We start from the raw sequence: 23,642 nt of genomic DNA on the forward strand, positions 1-23,642 counted from the left end.
TCCAGCTTTTAAACTTTGGTATTCCCCAGATTTGGATGAAGTGGAAAACCTGGAAATAAAACAATCAAGAGTTAATGTAGTCGTGTTGAACATGGCAGACAAAACTTAAGAAGATGCTTGATTCCATTATTCAATCAAGTGATATGTAGTAAAAAGGCCTTTTGAACAGTAAAAAGGGAAAGAGGGTGAATGTTTAACTAATTTATTTGTACATCTTCACAGAACACTCAGATGACGAGTCAGGAACAAACCGTTACTGTGTAACCAGGGAGCCAAAATGAAATACAACATACAGTTATAAATAAATACAAAACACAGCTTATTGTAAAGATGAAGGGTTCCTACACAGAGCAAACGTAAGGCTTTAATATATAAACATCTGTATGGCTGCTTAGCAGACTGAACTCTCATGCGTTAGGCTGTGAAACACGACAGCGGCCCGTTGTACATTCATTCATAGTATAGGTTAAGGTTCTGACAGCATGGTATGTTGTGGAAATATATATTAGCAAAACACTATAATGTAGTTAAGAACACGGCATACAGAAAACAACATGAAGCCACAGAGCATTCAGTCTCTTCAAAGTGAGACTTTAGGACACTTCAGAAGCCTCATGTGACCACAGAGGATCAATAATCTTCATGATTACTCATATTGAAAACCCTGACGGTCTTTCAAAGGCTCTCTAACAACACAACCTGTTATTCCCTTATTACCAGGCCCCATATTCATAAAGGTGGTGGACGCAATAACGTGAACACCATCCAAACAAAAACAGTAACATAAAACACCTTAGAATAAAAACACATAGGTAGTATTTACTGCATGATATTGCATTGAATTTCATTATATCTGGGTGTTCATGTTATTGTGTCCACTGCTCATGTTGAAATCATAGCTCAGATCCTATGATTTATTATGCAAGGCAACAACTGAAGAGCTGCCTCCTCTATTCACCTTCACCCTACGCAGGAACAACAACTACGTCTCACTATGTGACACTCTTCCTCCTGCAGGACGTTGATCAATCAGTGCCGTCAGTCAGATGTTTAAATACGGGCTTTAAATATACGAGTGCAACAACATCGTTCCTGCACCAACTCAGTGCCGACGTTGAGGACCAGAGAACATTCACACCAACATGCTCTGAGAAGATGTGAGAACTATAAGTAGCTGCTGGACGTGATTCTTATGATCTGGAGGTTGAGGATGAACATTTGAGATTATTAAATCTTATTAAACCCTGTAAGAGACTTTGTCACAGTTCTCACTGAACCTGATCTTAGACATTTAGACTCAAGAACAACTTTAGTTCAAGAAGTAATTGTGTCTTCACTCTGACATGCAGGACTGTGGCACTGATAACAATCACTGCCAGAATCAAACAAACACAATGCTTCAACAACCGGTGCTTACTTAAAGTACAACACTCTCTCTGTCATCGGTACTAAACACGCGCTGCACCACCTCCACCTCAGCTTAAACCAACTAAACACGTCTGCCGTTCTAATTTGTGACATTTCAAGTAAAACATTTACAACCGATGTATGAAAAAGTTCTCCCTCGTTTATGATTACTTGCTAACAAAGCAAAGACTTCCACACGTTTCCTTCTCTGGCACAGACCAGCGGGGGGGAAAAGGCTTACAAACGATTTAGATACAGCGCAACTTGAACAGTGAAGTGTGGTCACGCACGCACGCACGCACGCACGCACGCACGCACGCACGCACGCACGCACGCACGCACACACGCACACACACACACACACACACGGACATGACATACAGTGTGGGTGTTCATTGGGGCCTGCCAATGAAGATCTGCAACCGGTACAGAGAGACAATTAACACAAACACAACCAAGCATAGAAAAGAGGTGTGACTAGCTGTACGTACATCAGAAGAACTGGTTATGTTTGAGAAACATGCTCACTGGGCTAACGTCGCACACAGTCCCTTTGGACATAAAGGCATTGAGAATTACAATAACAACCATTCTTTTTAAGTGCATTGCCCAACCTGTTTCTTTTTTAAGTCTGTAAGTGATCTGACTCACTGCATGGTGTGACTCCAGCACGAGCTTCCATAGGCCTCAGTGATGCCTGATTTGGCACATTAAAAGAAGAAGAACAACCTAGTGTCTGTTTAGTGGCACTGCATCCGACATAAGAGAGGAAACATTAAAACATGAGTGCAGGTAAGGTCCATGTTAGCGATTAAATACATTCCAGCAGGTAATTCTGCAATAGCGTGACGTCACACCAGAACGGACCACCGCTTTGACTTTCTATACAATCAACAGGTGAGCAGGTTGAGTTTCATACTGTCTGTAAGTAAGACAATAATGTAGCAATGAGCACATCCAAACATCTTTCTAGGTACATTGTGAAGCCGTCTGGTGCTCATGAAAAATACATTCTCTCCTCTACTGTCACTCAAGGTTCTGTTCTCCTTAAAAACACTTTACATACGTTTACTTTCTGATAAAACTACCTCTCTCAAAAGACAAGGCGACAACGGCCTGTATGAAAGACACGATGCATGAACCAAGCTGTGATCCTGCGTCAATTCTTCTGTTGTCTCCTGTTATTTGCCAAATATGTGAAGAAAAACAAATCTGTAATTTCCGATGACTCATCTTAAACTGGCACAGGCGTATTAATCAAATGAAATACGATTGAGCCGATTAACTATAAAAACACACTTGACCCTCATCTGCAGCGGCTCGTAACTAGCAAAGTGAGATATTAGTAGGAATGGCATGAAGACGTTGTGTCCATGTCCAAAGAATGTAGCTGAAGTCTGATTTATAGCTTCACCCACAACCTCTGCTTCCTGAGCCGACAGGTGACGGAGGTGTGGGTGGAGACTCTCCTGTGTGCCCACTACTGAGCGAGCCAATCAAGTTTGAAAGATTTGTTGAAATCCCTTTCGAGACAAAGGTTCTGTTTCACTTGATTCATTTAAAGATTTTGCAACTTCAACATTTCACTGACTTTAAAATGTTGAAACAGCTACAGGCTGAATGACTCTGTAAAAAGTGATCTTCTACTATAACAGCACATGACAACAGCACACAACACACTGCCAGTGTAATGGGCTCAGTGTTATAAACACAAGTTAAAACGCACTTTGTTCATGAGTCATTCTAATGGGAGACATGCTCAGACAACCAGCCTCACATGGTTAGAAATGAAGAAATAACACACTACTACGGTCACATCTAGCTTTTCATGTGCTGCTGTGGTTTGCTCACTACAACATGCTGAGGCAGCGTTTGTAGAGCAGGAGTGTTGTGATGCAGAAGGCTTTTCATCAACAGGAAGACGTGATATTCCTCTGGACTGCTGCTCGCCAATAAAACAGAGCCAGAGACTGAAAACAGGTCCCAATGGTCACACAAAGTGAGACTGGCACTTTCTTTCTTATCAATTTGAATCCCCAAACAAATAAATTCCAAGTAGGACTGCACAACAACACACATCGGGCTACTGGATGGGTCAATGAGATGTTTAAGTGACGGAGGCAAAACAAAAAGGGATCAGCTGTCTTCATTTACGAACGTGAGCAAAGCTGTCAGAAGACGTCAGCAAACAGAAATACTAAACTATATCATAATAGCAAAGGTTGTGGAGAGTTGAGTTTTGACTGTTTATGTAGAAACTGAAAAAAAGTGGAAACGTAAATAAATTCAAAAAGGCATATTAAATCTGTATATTATTTGTAAGTGCTGTTTTTTTATGGAGAGGCATCAATACCCTGAAGTTTATATAAGAGTCTAAAGCTGCACCACCAACAAATGTTCCCACGGGTGGAGCGCTTCTTCATCTTCATCGAGGCCGGGAGACTGTAGAGCAAAACAACCCAGACTCTTCTGTTTCTGAGCTTTGAAATGTTCTCACAAAAGCTGACCCCAAATCAGCTCAGGAGGGCAACTTCACCACAAGTATGGCGGAAGACTGTGCAGTGGTAGTCATCACAGAAGACCCCATACTCTAGTAATCCTGCACTGTGCAGCAAATTTGATGAACACTTATTGTGTAAGTTAAGTTCCTTGTGCCTGCTCTCTTCTCAGCAGATACGATTAAAAACAACATAAAAATAATAATAAAATAATAAAAGCCACAGTGCAGTAATACAGCAGTTGAACTTACTTTGCGGCTACATTTAAAGATTGGCGGATCCATCTTCTTTACTCTGTTTTGTCCAAATATCGTTTTTCCTGCAAGAGTAAGAGGTCAAATTACTCCAAAAAAGTTATCCAGTTTGTTTCTGTTGGGGGGGGAAAAACAGAGCAAACAGTGGCCAAGGACACAAAGATCCAGGTAGGACACATCTTCAACAGGACATGAGGACAAGGCTCTCTTGTCGACTCCAGAAAAGGTAGAGGGTAAAGTGAGGCCATCAAGACCGCAGAAAAAGGCAGAAAACAAAGAAACAACGGAACCTCATTCGGATAAATTAAAATCAAATCAAAAGTCAAGCCGCAAACTTCCTGTTACTCCAGGGTGGGACTGGTGTGTTTCGTTTGTTTGCAGGAGATCAGTTCAGTGCATGCTGTCTAATTGTGTGGAATATCCAGTCCATTTTGGTGGTCCATCCTCCATGGTGAGCATCGTTCATCTGTTTCATAAAGTAGTCCAACGCCTCCTGCACAAAGCAGAAACAACATCTAAGCGATAAATAGATACAAAATACGTGCAGAGGTTTCAGGAAGCCCAATGTGAGACTTGAGACTATTTCAAGACCCCAACATAAGACCAGAGCGGAACAAATTAGTGCACAGAGAGGTTTTATTACCTGCTCGCTTTTCTCCAGGGCTAGCGTCTTCCTAATGTAGGCAATGTCATCAAATGACTGCAGCTCAGGCATGCCAGAGCCCAGCATCATGGAGAACAGGTTGATGAAGAGGTTAGCATGCTGCCGGATCGCCAGGTAGGCTTTATAACACATCTCTTGGAACCTGGAGGGGGAGAGAAAACATCCCTATAGCAAAGCTTTGCTGTGCAGCATCTCACAACAGGACAAGAAGAGCACAGACTGACTGATGCTAGTTGGAGCTAAGATGCTGCAGTACCTCTCAAACTCTTTGGTCTTTGCACACTCTTGGGATCCCTTGCTGATGACGATGAGGAAGTCTTGCGTCAGAACAAAGGGAACTCGTTCTCTCTTGTAGCCAAATTTCTTCTTCTTATGATCCAGGAAATGGCCAAAATCTATATGAAACAACTGGACGAGAGCAGAACAAAGAAGAAAGCAGGAAGTCAAACTTCAGTAACTCTCTCTAACAAGTAAACCTCTAAAGAAAAGTCTATATACTGTCCACCCACTGTGCATCGACTCAGACACATCTGTTCTATCAAACGTATTGGACAATAACAAATCCCTAATAAATCCACTGAAATGAAACAAAAAATGAAAACAACGAACCTTCATAAAGCCGGCTAGACAAAGTAGCTTAATCAATTCTATCATCAGATGTGTTTCAACCCTACTGAGGTCCAACTAGGATTGAATCATTGTGCAGGTGATTCACTGTGTGTGAACTCTGCATGCAATGTCAATCATATCTCAAACTGTGTATGTATAGCCATGTGTGAAAATGTTGAGCTGTGTGTTACCTGTCCATCATCTTTGACCATAATGTTGCTGTTGTGTCTGTCTCCTATCCCGAGGATAAATGTAGCTACGCAGTAGCCAGCACAGGACCTTGTAAACAGATCCACAGCCATGTCATACCTGCACACACAAACACACAAGTAAGCAGCGACGACATTCATTTTGGATTTTATAACAAATAAGAAATGAGAAAATGTTTAAAAGTAAATTGGCTGTAACTCTAAACGACAATCTAAAAGACATTTCCTTCTGGGGTCCCACAGATGTACATTAAAGTTCTTTAATGTCTAATGATGCTGTAAAAATAATAGCAGGAGAGAAGAACTCACATCTCGCCCTTATTCTTGTCCTTCAGCCACTGATGCAGAGTGTTTGAGTTGAACTGCAGGGCTCCTTTCAAGCCTCCTTTACACTGAATCTGCATGATGGTGTGTGAGCTGCGAACCACCTCAATGAGCCCCACACAGTCTCCTAACGACAGGCAGCCATAGGGAAGCATCCTGGGGACACACAACACATCTGTTCTCAGCCGCAGAGCAAGAGAAGAAAGACACATAGACTGAGATAATAGGAGAGAGAGAGACGTACCGAAGGTCCAGGCCCTGATTCTGCCAAATGTTCTCCATGATTTTAATAATCTGCAACGTCAGCATATCCTGCCGCAAGTCTACAACAAAAACACACACAATGAAGGCAGTTACAGTTACTGGCATCCAGGGATACTGACAGATTATACTCAAACACAACATGAAGTTTGATTACAGTACATAACTGTTACCAAGAAGCTCCGCAGAATTTGAAACAACAATTCACAACTTGAGTCAAATAATTTAGGATTGAGTCTGGAAATATGTTGCATCGCTGTTTAGCACAAGTCAGGAGAGGTGATTTGGTGTTCCTGTAGATACCGAGCCAACGCTTTCATATTTTCTATGAGTGAGAGAAAACTTTCAATATGATACACTTGCCAATTGTACTGCTAGCTCACCTAGCACCACTGAGCTAGCTGACGTTAATGAAAGTTTACATTCAGCCTCTCGTCCATGAGTTGATGAATGCTTCCTTCTGCGTGGTGATACAATTGGCAGATGTAGTTCGGTAGAAAGAAAATAGTTCCTACATAAAACTGCTCACGACAAGGTTGAGTTTTTCAAATGTAATATTTAGCGCTTTGAGCGCCACAAGTCAAGGAACATCTCTACGGCCGATACACTCAGCAACTCACACCAAAACAGTCTGGATTGATAAATAGCACAAATAAGAGGACGAATATGTATTTTTAGATTTTGGGCTGAACTGTCCCTTTAACATAAAGCTTCCCATAATCCTCAGTATTTAGGCTTATCATTAAAGTCAAGTATAAGAAATAATTTGGCAATGATATATTTGTTGTGTGTGTGTGTGTGTGAGTGTGTTACCATCTCCATTTTTGAAGATGATCTCATTGTTCTGAAAGAGCAGCTCAGACATGATGTCAGGATTCTCCCAGTTCAGCCACAGCGGCCTCTTGGCTGATGACATGATCCTGCATTCATCTAACCTATGCACACATGAATACAAGTTATTAGACAATGTCAATCCTTATTCACAACCCCACTTATTCACACACACACACACACACACACACACACACACACACACACACACACACACACAGCTCTTTCACTGTTGCTTCTAACCTCAGGTTTCCCAGTTGGTGGGCAGGGTTGAGAGGAGAGGTGTAGTTCTGCAGAGCATCCATGTAGTCCGGTCTCTTCATCTGGTCCACAAGAAACCGCATCTGGACCTCCACAAGACACACACCTTATTCACAACCCCACTTATTCACACACACACAACCACAACACACACACACACACACACACACACACACACACACACACACACACACACACACACACACACACACACGTGCATTTGCACATACATGTGTGTGCATGCACCCACGTACACACGCATACACAAAGAAATCTCCTAAAAATGACTGCATTTGAGAGGTATCTGCAAAAATGTGTGTGTGTGTATGTGTGTGTGTGTGTGTTTATTTTTTTAGTGTGTGTGTGTGTGTGTGTTTTTTTAGTGTGTGTGTGTGTGTGTGTTTTTTTAGTGTGTGTGTGTGAGTGTGTGTGTGTGTGTGTGTATGTGTGTGTTTGCTGCCTCTCTCCTTACCTTCTGCGTCTCATCCTTCTTCTCCTGTTTAAGGATGTCAGTGAGGTTAATGAGCTTCTCCATGGCTTCGACCTGCCTGCTCAGGTGTTTCAGGTACATGCCACACGCCCTGCAGTAAGCCTCCAACAGCAGCCCGAACCTCTGGCTCACTGTTTTATTGTGCATTTCTGACCTGTGAGGAGGGTTAGGGGTTACAAAGAGGAGGGAGTGAGAAGCAGGGAGGCAAGAGGAGTTGTCTAGCTGTCTAGAAAGACACAGAGAAAGGAAGGTACATAAACATGAAGAAAAAGCAATCTGAAAGGTGACTCACTTGAGATGCCAGAAGAAGAAATGACCTATCCTTTGATTGGTCAGAGCCTTTTTCAGGAGGAAACGGGCCAGGGGATTCTCAAGATACTGTTCATATTTTAATACCTAGAGCAGGAGGAGAGGAGAGGAAGGGAAGGAGGGAAAGAGCAAGAGGAGGTTCAGATTAGTCATTTTAGACTTTATAATGTCTTTCACCATGCAGGCTCTGTACACCAAGCACAAAAACAACCTGAGGCACACCGGAAAGTCTTCTACACTGCAGAAAGATTGCTTTCCAACGGATATACGTAACTCTGGCTACCAAGGACACCCAGGCTGGAGGAAAGTACTCCACAGCCACTTGAGTCTCACTCTTACTTCCTCACCGTCTTCCTTTTTAGCCCATGACTTCGTCAATCAGTTCCTTGATTTCACTAGTCCAGACCTACCTGTACAAGCTGGATGAGGTACTGGGAGAGTTTGTCATCAGTAAGGTATTTGTCAAGGCAGCGTACAGCAAAGTGCCTGACCATGGGGTCTGGGTAGTTACAGTCCAACAGCTCCATGGCCTGCTCAGGACGGATAGACGGCCATTCCTTCAACAGACAATACATCTGGGAAACATACAAATTATTACTCATTACACACTATTCAAGTATTTTGATAGAACAATGAACTATGAATGAAATGGCATGGCATTACCTGTGCTACTTCATCTCTGGAGTTCCATTTGACAGCGAGAAGGATCTTGGGTAGGATCTCAGGGATGTTCATGCAGTAGTGCCTGATAGAGAAAGAGAAAGGGGATCATTACTGTGTTTTGTATCCCTGATTAGGTCTCAATCAGTTGTTTTTACGTATCGACATCCTGCATACAAGATTAAAACAAAATGTGATGCAATCTATGGTTACAGTGCAGTAAAGTAGCACCATGTTCTACATTACATTACAGTCATTTCACAGACGCTTTTATCCAAAGCGACTTACAATTCATTCTATCTATACACCGTAGACGCAGCTACGGGAGCAATTTTGGGGTTAAGTGTCTTGCTCAAGGACACATTGACATGAGACTAGTAGAGCAGGAGCCGGGGATCGAACCGCCGACCCTCTGATTGAAAGGCGGCCCTGCTCTCCACTTAGCCACGGTTCTATTTGCTGGTGGGGAGGTTACCTGTGTCTCCAGAGGAAGTCCTTCTCCTGCTCAGTGATTTCTGAGAGAGGGTCTCTGTTACTCAGCTGCCTCATCTGCTCGGTGTCGCTCTCTGTCAGGGCGTGATCTCTGGCCGACCGGTTGCTCTGAAACACATCCGAAAGAAAAGATCTTAAACCATACCTTCACCACATCAAGTCTGATTTCTGACGTCAGTTTAGATTTGTATTATTTTGTATTATTTTCTGCTCAGGAACAAGCCGCCTGATATCATCATTACACAGTTGGGCACTCCTCCCATTTGACACACACATCATGAATAAGTAAACGCGTCGTCTCACACTGTTCACATCCTCTCACACGGCAGAGTAACTCACAGCGGCACTACTGAACACAAGTGTTATAAAGTCAACAATGAGTCTTCATAGATCATTGATTGGCTGAAAATAAACATATTTATCCAATCACTTATCGCCCGAAATGTACTCATGTCAAAATGTTTCAATAAATAAAATGTTAGAAATAAACTGAAAAGAGCTACAATATTAACTTCACTAAAGACAACACTCGCATATAATTTACCTAAACGATCCAATAACACTAGAATTACACGTGGCGTCTTCCACAACACACACGTGTGTTCACGTTACTAACACACTACCAACCATCAGATTGTCATTACATGGAGTCCCTCAACAAGGACACAACCACGCCTCACATTAGGGCCTCATGACTCAATGTCACGCTACGAAGAGGTCTACTGAACCGGGATTAATAACGTACCTCACCCTATCTCAGTAACTCTACACATGTTGTATACATGTGGATCTGTTACTTAAATGAATCAGCTCTTTAGAGTGACAACATGAAGGTACATGCTGCATCCAATGACTTTGTCTTTATTGTGTGCTTTCACACGTGCATGACGGTCATCAGTACAATAGTGTTTAATAAAAAAAAGTGCACTGCCGCTTATGCAGCAGACATTTCTTTACTTGTGTTTGAGTTTCTAAACATGAAACAACTGGCTGTGTAGAAGCAGGTGAATACCTGTCCGGAGAGGTTGTAGTTAAACCCCAGTTCCCGGGAGATGGTCCAGTTTGCGTGATCCTCTACTGCATTCATGTCTGGGTATTTGACTGAACTACTGAAGTGGTCAAACTCCAGCTCCAGACATGGGGTTTCCTGGACAACAGAGTAAAATGATATCATTAAATTAATAAAGTTACTTTCTTATACCTCATTTCTGAAATGTGCAAATGAACATTGAAGCAAGATGATGAATTTGAATACCTTATTAGGGTTGGATCCTGTGACTCCAATGGGGTTGAGGAGGTCTTCAAGGCCATGAGGGACCGGCCAGAGGTTCAGAGCCATCTTGTTGGCCACCAGAGTGTGCGTGTAGTCAAACAAGTTGATATTACCCCAAGCAAGTGGACAGTGCTCCTAAAGGAAGGGAGAGAGGGAGAGAGAGACAGAGAGAGAGAGACAGAGAGAGAGAGACAGAGAGAGAGAGAGACAGAGACAGACAGAAAGAGAGAGAGAGACAGAGAGAGAGAGAGAGAGACAGAGACAGAGAGAGAGAGAGACAGAGACAGAGAGAGAGAGTGAACCACTGATTCCATATTTACTGCGAGTAGTTTCAATGTGAGAAGCTCGTGGGAGAATCAGACACAAACACAGATGGTGAATCATCTTGACTTGTGAGGCTTTCAACACCAACGTATTCTGGGACTCTCAGTGTGAAAGTAAGTATATAATCTCATTAAGGCTTCCTTATGCTGAGAACACAGTAAACCACTCACTCTAAAGAAAGTCTATATCACATACATCATGATAAAATACACTTATAATAAGTATACTTCAGCCAAGAGTACAGACTAAGTATCCACAAGTTGACATTATACCATGTCTCTCCCCATCGACCGATTAAAACGGTCTGATGAACCTCTGTGAAGGTCCAGCTGAGTGCTTCCATGTCCCAAAGGTCACATTGTTCAATAAGTCAGATACAGATAAAGGAGATGCTCTTTGGTGTTTATCTGTCTTCAATGTGTTCCTTTGTTTGAAAGAGTCTTTCAAGTATAGAGTAAGAGGGTTATAACGATGAACAACTTCTTATTGATTTTCATTGACTTTAAAGGCTTTGAACAGGTTTGAGAATAGGTCCAGTAACAGTAGTAGATAGAATGTCACGCCTACACTCATTCTTACTGGAAGGTGACGTAAGTAAGCCACGACATGTCGCCCAGCTATATGACAGCACAGGCTGTTATTTTACAGTACTGGAGTAACATTTGATTAAACTCTGAATTGGACCTTTCTATTCGCTCTTGATTATGTGATAATTGATTATGGGACAGTGAGAGGTCTTAGCAACATGTAGCACTGCTTCATCTTTAGATATAAAGGTTATCAAACAATCTTTAGACTGCAGTACTCCTTCTACCAAAGCTACCAAGTAAGTCTTCACAAAGGGAATGTTCAAGATAACACCTTGATCTTCAGAGTGAGTCTTCACTTTGGGGCAGCGATGGAACAAGGTGACAAAAGGTAGCATGGCGAGGCGGACAGAGTTACGCGCAGACAGCCAGTCAAAACGCACCTATTTATAGTAAGTGCTGGAACAAAAGGCAGCTGCAGAGGAGTGTTTATCTTTCATTCAGGTGGAGCCTGAAAGAGCATCCGCTAACCTGACCTCAGTCCAGCACTGAGCGCTGCTGGATAGGGCCCACCCCAGGTGTCTGTTACAATATCCATGTCTGGCATCCATTGATACACACGCACACACACACACACACACACACACACACACACACACACACACACACACCTCTCTCTTCCAGTTTTTCCACTAGAGAGAGATGAAAGAAAAATCAATCTGTGTGGGTGTCTGTTACGAGTATCAGAGCCAAAGCACAGACACAGTACAGACACACTCCACCACCACATGGTTTCTAAACACAGCTAAGTGTAATCTAGAATCTGTTACTATCAGGCTTCCCCAATGACATGAAAAAAGCATCATCTTTTTTAAGTTTTAAATGTGATATATTAAGCTGAGAACTTCTCAGCCCTAATCATGATTTTGTTTTTGTTGTCAAAGTCTTTCGTTCAAATACTACAATATGAGTTTGAGTGAGAACAGTTAGCCCGTTTCACAGCATGCCTTCAACGGGAAGAAGCATCTTCTAACATGAATGGAAAAGTCTCTTCTGCCGATTAAGTTTCTGTTGATATTTTCTGCCAACACAGTGCCGATGGCTGATTAGTAATTAAACAGAGTTAAAGTTGATACCACAGCTTCCATTCACCTTGGACACGTATACTCAGACAGACTGACACATCGGGTAGGTTCATATACCAATACCACACACACACACACACACACACACACACACACACACACACACACACAAGGTACCTATACATACAGTATAAAGCCCTCCAGGATGGCACAGCATGCTCGTGTTGAATAACAGATTTAGACACATGGAGGTCATCTGCTCTCTGCTATCATGTTTTGTTTGTTGTGTCCGTTTCTTTGTGTTTAAAATCATAAAATTACATTTTCACTATTAATTTATTGGATTTTCCCGCAATAAAATTGTGGAGGAAAGTATTTTACATTCCCATAATTATCCCCAACCGTTAAAACATGGAACAGTTGGAGGCATAGTAAGACACTTGCTGTTTCTGCATGTCCATATCCTGTCAATGTAAGCTGCATGGTGGAGTGCTTTCTTTCACTGCTCTCTGTCTTACCTCCTTGGCTCCCTTCCTGCCCTTGACAGAGCAGATGGAGAGGCAGAGTCTGGCAGCACGGGGTATGTCCGGGATGTACATATCGTAGGTGAGCCACTCGTTCCACCTGCAGATACAGAATGAAAGAGACATCAAGTTCATTTATGCGACTGGGGCCAACAGGAAGAGCCGTAAACAATCTCAAATATAGGCCTACAGGGCAAGCAACACCACCAAGAAGCTGACCTAAAGAACGTGCACCAAAGTGTTTTCAAACTGGGACGCTCAGACACCGTATACTGCGTGTAGAAGTTAAGACACATAGATACCTCAATGGCAAAAACACTTAAGTAGGACTGTTCTTTACTGTGTGTACAACATATTCCTTTTACCTCTACACAGGGTATGAGAGTACACCAGACTGAGGTTTAACAGTGAGGTAATACAGCAGTTCAGTGTTACCCTCCTGCCTTAGACTGCTTAAAGTAAATTAGCAGTATAAAATGCCTAAAGCACCATTTCAGTGATAAAAGGAGAAAGTGATTTCAAGTAGTAGTGATTTCTATTAGTGGGTGTCATAACTGATTCATCACATTCTATTTAATTCATTGTTTCTAACTGTATAAGAAGTATGTTGTAACTATATTAAGAAAAGCTCCTAACAAATGGAGTGGTTGTGATTAAAGAGTCCTGTAGTGAAAGGAAAGGTAGTGAACACTTACCTGGGGTTAGAGCAAGGCACTCTCTGTGTGTTGACATTGTCACACGACTGTTCACCTCCATGGTATATGCCTGTTCTCACATATATCTATAAATATACAAGAGAAGCAAAGGCAACAAGAAAAATAACATTAATAAAAGATATGATATATATCTTCACTATAACATTTCTAAAAGATTCTCCGGTTGAACAGCTTGTCTCAGCGTGTAGCAGCTGTTGTGTTATATGATCATTATACTGGCATTTTCGTGAAAACATTCCATTTACACAAATAATTCATGACAGCACACCGGCATGAGCTACCAGAACTACTCATGTAAAGGTCTCTGTTCACAGCAGACCTGGACACTGGCTGCTTGTTTCTACAGGGAGGGAGGTACTGGAAGATGGGACACTGCACAACTGAAAGAACCAAAAATAAATCGTCCATTCATCTTCAAAAAGGACAATAAATAACATCATTTTTTAAATCAGTAACAGATAATTCCTCTCTCTTTGGCCACTTCTAGTCTTCTCCTCCCATCGATGTAAGAACAAAGCATTAGTCAAGTTGACTGATCGACACAGACTATGGTATCTTCCTGTACTGTGCCTCCCCACCTTGTCTATGTCCCGTATGTTGACGTTAACATAGGTGGCACAGAGGATTCGTATTCGCAGGGTGCCGTTGATGGTCCACAGCGACTTGGCAGCTGCCTCGCCATTCATATAGGATGTGGCCGTGGAGATGCGTCGAGAGTAGGACGGCATGACGAAGTTATCTGTTGGCAACTGAGTGTACAGGCTGTCCTTAGCCATTAGCATCAGGTTAGGCATCCTGCCGAGCATGATGCAACTTCGGATATACTAGAGGGAGAGAGACAGAGAGAGGGACTGACGCAGAGGACAGTTGGAACAGAACCACACAGAGCTGCTCGAGTTACAGGGTGAAGTAAGTGTATCAACCGGTCGTTCTCCAGCAGCTGTAGAGGAAAGAGTGCATCTTCTACTTTGATTTGGCTCACGTGGACTCTGAGCATGGGCTCACATCGCTGAGCATGAGGAAATGGTTCCAGTATTTTAATGAAAGGCAATGTTGTCTTGACATGTCCACAATAATTAAAGTAAATAAAGGATCTGGAGTGGATCAGGGGTTTGGCTATATCCTGATATGGATCGGCCTGACTCATCTTAGAGCATAGTTTGATGGATTTCTGTACAGACTGCTCCCAACTATGCCTGTATTGTTTCTGTTTGAGCCATTACACTAAGAAACTAATATTTACTACCTGTAAAAAACATTTGACATGCTTTTTAATGTAATCTAAGGTCATTATTTCTTTTAAGTAGATACATTTCTCCCCATATGTCTCTTACCTTGTACTGGCTGATGGGGTACTTTTCCAGCAGGTACTCATCACAGCCACACACTTTGAGGATGTATTTACCCTGATATTCCTGAACACACATCTTCAGCTGCTCTGGGGACAGCAGCATGCTGCGTGTCTTCTTACGAATGGCCTCTGCGATCACCTTTAGGACGAGATACATGCCCACAGCCTGCGTTAGACACCCTTCCATCTCCTCACGCTAACACTAGGGTGGCTCATGATTGATTCAGTGTCTCAGTGTCCTCCCACCTGTTCAGGGACACAGTCGTGGTTGATCTTCAATGTATACTTTTGTTTGTCATTGTTTGGAGAAACAATCACCCAAATCACAACAATAATCTGACCTACAAAAAGACAGAATAAAAGAAAGCTGAGAAAAAAGAATCAATGAATCTAATTTCACTCACAAAGCAACCCGGAAACAATAAGCATCCATCTTTAATTGTTATGAGGTCTGGAGGTTTCGTATCGACCTCCACAGTAGTAGCACCTCAATCAATTCATTGAAAGCTCCGCTCACTGTACTTCCTGTCCATTGTTAGGCTGGCTTGATGGGAGACTAAACCTTCTTGGTCCCTGATGTCTTTAAGTACGTTACTTGTGTAATAATAATTTTCTATGTCTTATTTTACCCCTTTTTCCTTTTCCTGTAAACCCGGATGGATTATGCACTGAAGAACAAAAGAAGGCCGGAGCTGTTGCCTACCTTTGTCCAGTTTGCTGAAGATGTGTTTGGGAAGTTCCTGTGTGGATTCTACATTCGGTGGGTAAACATAGAGCGCTCTACTGTGGGGCCCGCTGGCGTCTCTCAGCTCCACAGAGTCTTTACAAACATTCAGGATGTTTCTCCTGAAGTCCTGAACCTCGGGATCCTTCACGAGGTCAAACTCACACACGGGCATACCGATGGCAAAACCTGACGGAACAGAAAGTAGAGCTGGGGATCAATTTGAGTCTTTTCAAGGCAATTCTGGCTGGATTTGGTTTGGTCCGTTTAGAAAAATGGTAAAATTATGTTTTCCTCCTCTATCTACAACAAATGCAAGTATCTTTAGTTCATCAGTTCTGCTTATAAGGCTGACCCAAACATTTTGAATCTTCCACTTCACAGCTTTGGTAATCAATGTTTTTATATATGCATTACACCAAAAATCCCAAATATCACATAAACTAAGGAGTAGTAATTTCACATTCATTAGGCATCAAGGTTAAGTATTATGAGTTATTCTCAGATAGCGCTGCTGGCTGTGTGTGTGTGTGTGTGTGTGTGTGTGTGTGCTGTCCCAGAGGAGATCGTTACACACACAGTCTTAATAAATGTTGTAACAGGCTACAGCGTATTTATTCATTTATTCATTCGTATATAGGCCTACATATGAGCATTGTTATGGTCTGTTGCTGTGATTTATTTGATGTGATTATTGTACATTTTGTAAAAAGGGGAATCCTTGACATCTGACTGAGATCTGATTCTCTTACTCAACAACTGAGTGAGTTAATGGTGAAGCGACTGACGCTCGTAAAGCTTTCTCTCTCTTCTCTCCTGTGTGTGTGTGTGTGTGTGTGTGTGTGTGTGAGACTTATGTGCGAGAGATTGATACCGGTGGCCGTTACAGACTCTGTAAAGTTTATCTTAAATTGCAGCCCCTCGTCAAAGTTCTGAATGTCGTCAATTATTTCTCACTGAAGCATCGGAAGCCTTATCTGCTTATTATATGAAGCTTATGATTCGCCCAATAATATCTCATGGGAGGGCTTTTTCATTCACAATGTAACTTGTACTTAAAGCCGCCAAATATTCTACTTCAATTTCTTCAGCTAAACAACCGAAGATGTTTAGCCTCTTTTGTCTTTAATGAAAAACAGCAACTACTAAGTGAACTATGATTTATGTATTCTTCTCTTTAAGTCTACCAGCTATTTAGTTTAGTTTGTTAACTAATTATCTCAGGCAAAATATTTCATCTTAATTGAACATGTTCCAAACTATATTTTACTGGTAGTTCCTTGTTTTCATTGATAAAAGCAATAAGACCTAACAACAGCTACTACAGAACCAATGTCGTCTCACCGATCTCTCTGTTCAGGATCTTCTCCTCTCTGTTGCCCACCGGTTCAATGACTTTGAGGAAGGCCTGGAAGAGTCGCAGGTCACACAGTCTTCTGGTCTCATCGTAGAACTCCTCCCGCTCTGCTTCCTAAAACACACATATTACTCTTCTCCTTTACAAACACATGTTCTGGGGCAGTTCCATCAAACTTTCACGAAGAGATTTTTAATATATTTACTCATTCATGCCGACCAAACCTTTGAGTTGAGATTGAGAGCTCTTACCTGTGTAACACTGATGAAGATGTAGGACGTCTCCTCCTGCAGGAGTTGGTGGAGCGGATACTTCCTGGCCTCCTTGAACAGCTCGTGTTTGATGGTGATGAGCGTGGCTTCTCGGAGACACTCGAGGGTCAGAATCATTCCGTTGGGCAGCAGACAGTCCACCAGGATCCTGCAGACACGCTCAGCATTATTATAATGTCTTGACTATTTTCACTATACACTCTATGGGCATTTCACACTATTAATAATGTCTTAACATCCAATCAGGAACATATATATATATATATATATATATATATATATATATATATATATATATATATACATACATACATACATACATACATACATACATACATACACACACACACACACACACACACACACACACACACACACACACATATATATATATATATAATAAATACATTGCATGTATATTTTTTACATTTTCTTATTTGCTATAACATGAAATCACATCAGGCTAATAATTGTAGAGGCATATGTACTCAAAACAAATTAAATAATGCACTTATCTACAGTATTCATCAGTGGGTCATACCTGGGAGGCATCAAGTGGATGCCCCATAGCTCCCCTGAGGACGGCCTGGGAGGCATCTTCCTCTCTGTCTCAGTCACACAGTTAAGCTGTCGAGCGCGACCTGAAAGATAAGAACACTTTCAAGAAGGTTCTGAACCTCGTTGTGTAAAGCACAGGCTGAGGCACTATGTGCCTTGTGACTTTACACCCTCAATCAAACTATTCTATTAAACATATAGTAATGTAGTGACCCATATATGTACATACTTTTTAACTCAGATGTCATCAAACTTTAGTCATTAAGTGGGTGATCACAGAAAGCCATAATGTATGTCTTCACAAACGCATAGACGTGCATGAAGTTCACTGTAAGTTAACAAACACATTCTGCACAGTTTCCTTAAGCCAATCACATCGCAGCTGTCAAACTTTAAAAAGTGTCCTCTCTGCTGCTGTCAGTTGTCATTTCAGCTCTAAGCAGATGCGACCCTCCTCCAGCCCAGTCACCCCCAGTCAGCATCACAGTCATGCTCCTCATCACCTCCCTTCATCACCACCACCAGTGTCTGGACTCCAGGGGGGACTAGGCTTTTTAACTCATCCTGATAATCACGTCCGTTTGATCCAACAATCTCATGTCAAGATGAACTTAGTATTAGGTCGGAGGGTTTAGTCCTACAGCTTGTTCCAATCTGCTGCCCAGTGTCTGCCCCACTATATAAAGAGCATCATCTCGTAAAATCAAGTCAAACTACAGTCTGGAATAACATTTTCACTTGACAACTAACGATCCTGATCGTCCTGATGAAAAAGTCCCTTCTTCACTCAGACTTTGGGTTACTTTGCTGAACAGTACTCGGCTCGACACTTAACACTAAATGCAAAGACAATGGAAGTCAATTCAGCCAGGTCAAGTGATATCTGACCCTCCAACAACACGCCTCCATCACATCCTCTCACATCATGATGCAGAATACAACATGTCTCTTACAGCCCTATCATCAAGTCGTAGCACCCAGAATCAATAGCAAATTTAATTCTTATCACTTTTAAGAATTCACTTATAAGAAAATGTATCACCGCTACAACACATCCACACCAATACCAACAGTATGATGATAGAAGTCCTCTAGTTATCAAAGGGATATGAGCTCATCTTTTCATACCAAAGCCAGTTAGAATAGAGGCGCTGACTGGTTTGAGTTTGTTTTCAGCTATCCAAAAAAAAATGAAAGTGTAACTGAATGGCAATTCCGTCAGATTATCTGCAAAGGAAAGCCAGGTGAGATATCAGACAGACCCATTCAGACCAACCAAAAACATGCTGTTCATCCAAAAGTGAATGGAAAGAAATGGAACCATGTTTGAGGCTAAAGGCCTTTCTGATTGTCATTTTCTAAAATGGATATAATACCAGTAAAGCATTTCAGCACTTAAAGAGAGTAGCAATGCTTTAATTTATTCTGAGCAGGGCACAAGTCTATTGTTAAATAAATCCCTAAAAAAAGGACCTCAGGTAATCAGAACAGGACTAGTGATGAGAGATGGACTATAACTTATCCTGGACTTCTAAACATCCACTTCTTATCACCCTTGCTTAGTGCTCTCATTTAAAGAACATGAATACACTAAAACAGCATTTAAAGCAGATAATACAGTGAACTACTTCCCAATCTTAAGTAACAGATGATATTGAACAGATGGATATTGAACAGATGGATAGTGATAGTAAAATGATGTTGTTCACCTGGTAGAGCGTCCTGTGTGCTACGGCTGATTCCTTACCCCAGCAGGTTCAAAGCCTGGGCCCTTTGCTGCATGCCGTCCCCTCTCTACCTCTTTCTAGATCACTCTTCAGCTGTTTATCTAATGCATGTAATAAAAGCCAAAGAAATACTATTTAAAAAAGATTGTTTTTTGGTACATTACTCTTTTATTCTGCCATTAATTTGACATGTATATTAAATGATGTATGAAATGTCACACAGTACAGTACAATATCTTTACTTGATACTGGCCTTTTCCCTAAACCTCCACTGATCATCAAAGCCATGACATCGAGCACGCTATTGTTTTCACCGTCTGTGTGTGTCTGTTTGTCTCGGTGTGTGACTGTTTGTCTGTGTGTGACTGTTTGTCTCTGTGTGTGACTGTTTGTCTGTGTGTGTGACTGTTTGTCTGTGTGTGACTGTTTGTCTGTGTGTGACTGTTTGTCTCTGTGTGTGACTGTTTGTCTGTGTGTGACTGTTTGTCTCTGTGTGTGACTGTTTGTCTGTGTGTGTGACTGTTTGTCTCTGTGTGTGACTGTTTGTCTGTGTGTGACTGTCTGTCTCTGTGTGTGACTGTTTGTCTCTGTGTGTGACTGTTTGTCTGTGTGTGTGTGACTGTTTGTCTGTGTGACTGTTTGTCTCTGTGTGTGACTGTTTGTCTGTGTGTGACTGTCTGTCTCTGTGTGTGACTGTTTGTCTGTGTGTGACTGTTTGTCTCTGTGTGTGACTGTTTGTCTCTGTGTGTGTGTTTGTCTGTGTGTGTGACTGTTTGTCTCTGTGTGTGTGTTTGTCTGTGGACAGACTTTGTCACCGCGACGGATCGCAACCGCCCAAGACGCAGTCACAAAACTTAACAGGTGTGTAGTTGAAGGCCGAGTGTGAAGATGGGTGTGGTCCAAGCGAGGGCGCCACAATTAGGTGGGTAGGAAGTGGGGGCGGGGCCATGGCCCCCACCCACTTTACGCCCCTGGCCCAATTTGGAGTTTTGACTGAGGTAATCCCATCTCAAGATGGTCAGCAGTTCAATATGTGAACACAATTCCACTCAAAGTGCTTCGTAGCTCGTAGCTGTGTTTCCACCCGTCAACAATAGCTCATTCAATCCTCTTTCATGAGTACTGGGAAACAGCCGGGTCTCTGTGGGCTTCATTGACACAAGAATTTTAGACAGTCTGCTTATGTCCAACAAAAACAACACAGTGACTCAACTGCAACAGATTGTGACACAGTGATGGGAAAGTATGTGTTTGTGTGGGCAGGACTCTTAGAAAACCACTAACCTTAAGCCAACTTATGGTCATAAACAACTCTCAGAAACCAGGGTGAGAAGAAAACCAACAGTTATTAAAAGCATCATTCATCAGGCCAATATCCATCTCGTTCACAACATGAATGTGTTGTTGCCCTTCTTCTTCTTTAGCACAGTTCTTGTGGTTGCTATACTCTGTCTGAATGATATTAGCTTTACATGTGAAGTACAACAAGAAATTTTGAGCAAAAATAGTCACTTCTAATAATCTAGAAGACAAAACAGCACTAGGTCCTATTACAACATTATGAATGCACTCATATAGGAATGTAAAAAGGCAAACTATACTGAAGATAACAAAATGAAATCCTTAAAGAACTCATAACTGATTACTGAATCAATAAGCTACATTTCTACACTACTTAACCAATACGGATTAAGAAACTAGTGGTGCATTTGAACTATATTTGACCTTTTCAACAAGGGCTGGTTGTCACCTTCAGTGAGAAAATAAAGAATAGCAAACGGCATAAGGGTATAGTGGCCAAGCAGGTAGGAACCTTTACTTTTCATTTCACAGCTAGAGGACTCACATCTGATTTAACGGAGGGCACCACAGGGCATGAATGGTATACTGGTGGGTTTAAATATACTCGCTGGCTTCGGAGCACATTAGCTTCTGAATCACCACCCACACCTCACAGGTTTACAGTAGTTCAAGTAGGTATGGTGTTGAGCTAGTCCATCGGTGCTTTGTAGCCGTGATTAAGATCAACTGAGCCAGAGCCACAACAACGGCTACAAAAATAGCAACGATCTGTACATCTGGTCGTCTGAAGGGTGACACACAGAAATAAAAACTCTTGATTCTGCATATTTTCTTGAAAAAGGTCATTTAGTGTGACTATCAGATGGTGGAGGCTGCTGACGAGAAGGCTGCTCTACGTTCACTGTTGCAAATACAAAAATTATCAGGTTAAGCGTCTACAGCTGGGCGGATGGCTACATGATGCACGAGCAGCAGTTTAGACAGAGTCACTTTAACTGACAGAAACATCGTCCACCAAGTTTAAGTTTAAAGTTGTGACTGACACAAAGATGCATGAAAGAGATAACCATAAAGGAAAACAGCAAACTTCATACAAAGAAGGGAAACATACAAAAATAAGCTACAACGGAAAACAGTGAGTTAAAACAAACAAGCCATTGAGCAGTGGTGAGATCTGCGACCCTGATCAGGATGCAGATAAGCACTTTAGGACAAAAGAGGAAGTTTCCTCACAACACAGGATGTGGGGAATGAGGAAACATTGGCCGAGAAGACACAAGCTTGCTTTGAATACTGAAACACAAAAGTACAAATAGCATTAGCTGGTTGTGTAGACTAGATCAAACCTCTGCTCAGTCTCTGCAACACATCACATGTTTGTAGTTATGAGAAGGTTTAGAAAACACGATCAACATGTTGTCTATTAAATCAGATTTGCAGTTTCTACTGTGGGTTAGGAGAAAGAAGAAAGCACTCAATACGAAACGCCTTAAGCTGGACTGTCAACAGAAGAGAGGACTGTGAGGAGCATACCTCAGAGAAGCCCTCCTATGATGGGACACTTCCACCTTCCATGTTTCAGTCCATCTTCAGCTGTCACAGTAGAGGAAACACAAACACAAACAACTTCACCTTCTCTGCACAGAGGAGTCACACTGGCTAGCAGCAGGCTGGCTCAGAGTGTGTGTTTGTGGATGACAGGTGACAGGTGACATGAATATGTATAACGAAGTATATATATATATATATATATATATATATATATATATATATATATATACACACACATACATATATATATATATATATATATATAGAGAGAGAGAGAGAGAGAGAGAGAGAGAGAGAGAGAGAGAGAGAGAGAGAGAGAGAGAGCATAACATTTACATTAGTTTACTCTATCCATGTCGGCTTACCACATCTCTTCAAATGATACTCTTAAATTAACGCACACGTTAGTAAATGGTTCCGTTAGCTAGCTGTGTTGTTCATTAACGTTAGCTAACCCTTACGCTGAGCCTGTCATCGTCTCGTTTATACATATATTCTACGCATTAAACTAAGCCGTCTGTCTATTAAAGGTTTAAACGTGACTCTAGCATGGTAGCTCACCCTGTTGGGTTGGCGGCAGTGAGGATGCTGGTCTGAGAGGCTAATGCTAGTTAGCTAGCCTTTCATCCAGCCAGCCCCATCGGTCCCCTCCGGCCGGGTAGGTGGCTCCCGGCGCCGGGTGAAGCAGGCTGCTGTCTTCCGTGCGTCAGCTTCACGTGACAGTACCCGTTACTCCACACCGACAACGACTCCTCTCGCGCTGTGGGTTGGTAACGCGTACAGCTACATGAATAGATGTCCAGTCAGACGGGCTCGGGGTGAGGATGTGGAAGCAGCTGAACTGCTGGTCGACTGGACGAGTTGTCTCGGTGCGGCACTGCAGCCGCGCTGTGTCCGGGGCCCTCCTCCCGTCCTCCCGTCCTCTCACACACAAACACACTCTCACACACACAGCTGGGTGTGATGCATCAGTGGTACAACATGTCGCCTCACTTATCATTCAAACCATAAAAACATTTTAAATTCAGAAGCTACAACAGGATCCCACTATCCCATCATCCAGTAACAAACACAGTGACACC

At 42.2% G+C, this 23,642-nt stretch overlaps 1 protein-coding gene across 2 annotated transcripts; it reads right to left on the minus strand.

The window, feature by feature from the left end:
- Positions 1-186: 186 nt before the first annotated feature.
- Positions 187-23,642, minus strand: LOC137883569 (phosphatidylinositol 4,5-bisphosphate 3-kinase catalytic subunit alpha isoform-like). Of its 2 annotated transcripts, XM_068725105.1 has the most exons (27): positions 23,122-23,642; positions 22,543-22,602; positions 19,690-19,808; positions 17,964-18,063; positions 17,402-17,570; positions 17,138-17,264; positions 15,773-15,982; positions 15,316-15,410; positions 15,053-15,208; positions 14,297-14,542; positions 13,698-13,783; positions 12,997-13,102; positions 10,525-10,677; positions 10,282-10,416; positions 9,253-9,377; positions 8,781-8,862; positions 8,528-8,692; positions 8,101-8,204; positions 7,791-7,962; positions 7,301-7,407; positions 7,040-7,161; positions 6,210-6,288; positions 5,951-6,121; positions 5,624-5,741; positions 5,080-5,231; positions 4,803-4,965; positions 187-4,652 (listed from the first exon to the last, which is right to left on the minus strand). In XM_068725105.1, exons 4-27 carry the CDS (start codon positions 18,017-18,019, stop codon positions 4,545-4,547), a joined length of 3,207 nt encoding a protein of 1,068 aa, XP_068581206.1. In that variant the 5' UTR covers positions 18,020-18,063; positions 19,690-19,808; positions 22,543-22,602; positions 23,122-23,642; the 3' UTR covers positions 187-4,544. The 2 variants fall into 2 exon arrangements, with proteins under 2 accessions (XP_068581206.1, XP_068581207.1); XM_068725106.1 differs by lacking the exons at positions 19,690-19,808; positions 22,543-22,602; positions 23,122-23,642 and having other exon boundaries at positions 17,964-18,878.

The sequence above is a fragment of the Cebidichthys violaceus genome, unplaced genomic scaffold, assembly GCF_023349555.1.
Source record: "Cebidichthys violaceus isolate CVI_PGR_0920_01 unplaced genomic scaffold, fCebVio1.0.p SCAF_33, whole genome shotgun sequence".
In the NCBI taxonomy this organism is placed as follows: Eukaryota; Metazoa; Chordata; class Actinopteri; order Perciformes; family Stichaeidae; genus Cebidichthys; species Cebidichthys violaceus.